At 70.1% G+C, this 1,687-nt stretch overlaps 1 protein-coding gene across 1 annotated transcript in view; it reads left to right on the top strand.

Annotated features, from left to right (window-relative positions):
- Window positions 1-431: 431 nt before the first annotated feature.
- The window catches only part of MNEG_13532 (hypothetical protein), a gene marked incomplete at both ends in the record, with an annotated part of 4,639 nt that continues 3,383 nt past the window's right edge, over window positions 432-1,687 (top strand). Inside the window, 4 exons of the mRNA XM_014037996.1 lie at window positions 432-437; window positions 636-761; window positions 1,043-1,098; window positions 1,412-1,672. Coding sequence (XP_013893450.1) covers window positions 432-437; window positions 636-761; window positions 1,043-1,098; window positions 1,412-1,672 — 449 coding nt within the window. The remainder of the gene's footprint in view (window positions 438-635; window positions 762-1,042; window positions 1,099-1,411; window positions 1,673-1,687) is intronic.

Below are 1,687 nucleotides of genomic sequence, written 5' to 3'. Positions count from 1 at the left end.
TGCGCACCTTCTTCCGCCGCTACTTCACGCACAACCGCTACGTGTCCTCGTCAGCCACGCCGCTTGACGCGCTGCAGCTCGACACGGGCGCGCCCCTCTCCCTGGGCGGCCTCGACCTGTCGCAGCTGTACCTGGACCTGCGGCCGTTTGCGAACAGGTCGCCCATCACGGTCCGCAAGGACTGCTCGGCGTCGCGGGCGCACCAGGTGGGTGCAAGGGCGCGTAGGGTGCTCACGAAACGAGAAGCAAAGCGAGTAGCAGTCCTCCCGCTTGAGCGTCTTGCCGTTTCAGCCGCCAGACGCGCCCCGCTGGCGGCCCCCTGCACACACCGCCGCCTACGTCCTGCAATGGCGCCGGCCTGACGTCCTCGACGGCGCGAGCCGCGAGCCGCGCGGCGCGGGCGGCGTGTCCTCCGGATTGTCAGGAATTTGATGAGGGTGACACGTCATGCCCCCTCATCACGTCCACCAAGAAGCATGTGTGCGAAGTTTCCCCCCACCAGCCCGGCCCCAGCCGCCGTCTCCCCCGGTGTCTCCCTTGCCCCTTGCTCCCGACCCCGCTCCCCTCCAACCCACAAACCCTGAACGCACGCGCCCCCGCCCGCACCACCTGCCCCCCCCCCCTCTCCCCAAAAGGCGTTTGTGGGCCTGAACCTGCGCCACCTGCTGGTGGTTGACGGGCAGAACTGCGTGGCGGGCATCATCACGCGGAAGGACCTGGACCACGCGGCTGGGCACGGCTGGTGGCGCATGAGCGAGATCGTGAGTGGGGAAACCCTGAACCCTGCTGGGGGCGTGCGAGACAGGGGGATTTCCTTCGATCGTCAGGCTCCGTGCGTGTGCGCGTACATTTGTCGGGGAGGGCGGAGAGCTTGCGCGCGACATGAAGGGCACGCGTGTGTTCACGTGCGCATGCAAACGCGTACGCCGAAGCAAGCGCGTGCGGTGCGCCGGCACAGATGACGCCCCCCCCCTGTCGCGTCCGCTCCGCCGACGCTGCCGCCCAACCACGCGATGCCGCCTGTGCGCTTCTGCGCCCGCAGGCGCCCAAGCCCAACCAGGAGGGGCAGAACAGGGGCGGCCTCTCAGGCCTCAACGGGTGGGTCCGCCGCGCTTGTTTTGTGCCCCTCTCGTGACTTGTGCTCCGTTGTTCGCGCTCCCCTCACTCCCCGACATCCCTGGGCCGCGGAAAAGCCTCTCGCCCCTCCCCCTGCTGTCTCGCCTGCCTGGAGCAGTTCTGGTTGGCTGCACTTGACCCTCAGGGCCGCCGCGGCGTGCCACCCGGCTTCTGCCCTCGCTCAGGCCCGAGCGGCCCCAACCTGGACAAAGAGTGTCCCTCCCCCCAAAATCGCCCGGAACGCCGGCCGCCAACCCCTCAACACCCCACAATTTCATAATCCCATCCAACACAGCTTCCTGGATGGATTCAGGAAGATCCCATCCTACGGGTTCCTCAAATCCCTCGTCAACCCCGGCGCCGCCCGCGGCGCCGCGTCGCCGACGCCGCCGCCGCCGTTTGCGCCCAAGGGGCCCGGCGGCGCCGACTCGCCGCGCGCGCCGCCGGGCGCTCTGCTCGGGGTGGGGCGGGACCCGGACGCATACCTTGGCGGCGGCGCCAGCACTGGCCGCGGCAGCGGCAGCGGAGGCTCGAGCGACGCGGGCGCGGCGGCGCGGTACGGCGGCGGCGC

Source organism: Monoraphidium neglectum (genome assembly GCF_000611645.1).
Source record: "Monoraphidium neglectum strain SAG 48.87 unplaced genomic scaffold scaffold03884, whole genome shotgun sequence".
NCBI classification, from domain to species: domain Eukaryota; kingdom Viridiplantae; phylum Chlorophyta; class Chlorophyceae; order Sphaeropleales; family Selenastraceae; genus Monoraphidium; species Monoraphidium neglectum.
This window is presented reverse-complemented; position numbering and strand designations above follow the sequence as displayed.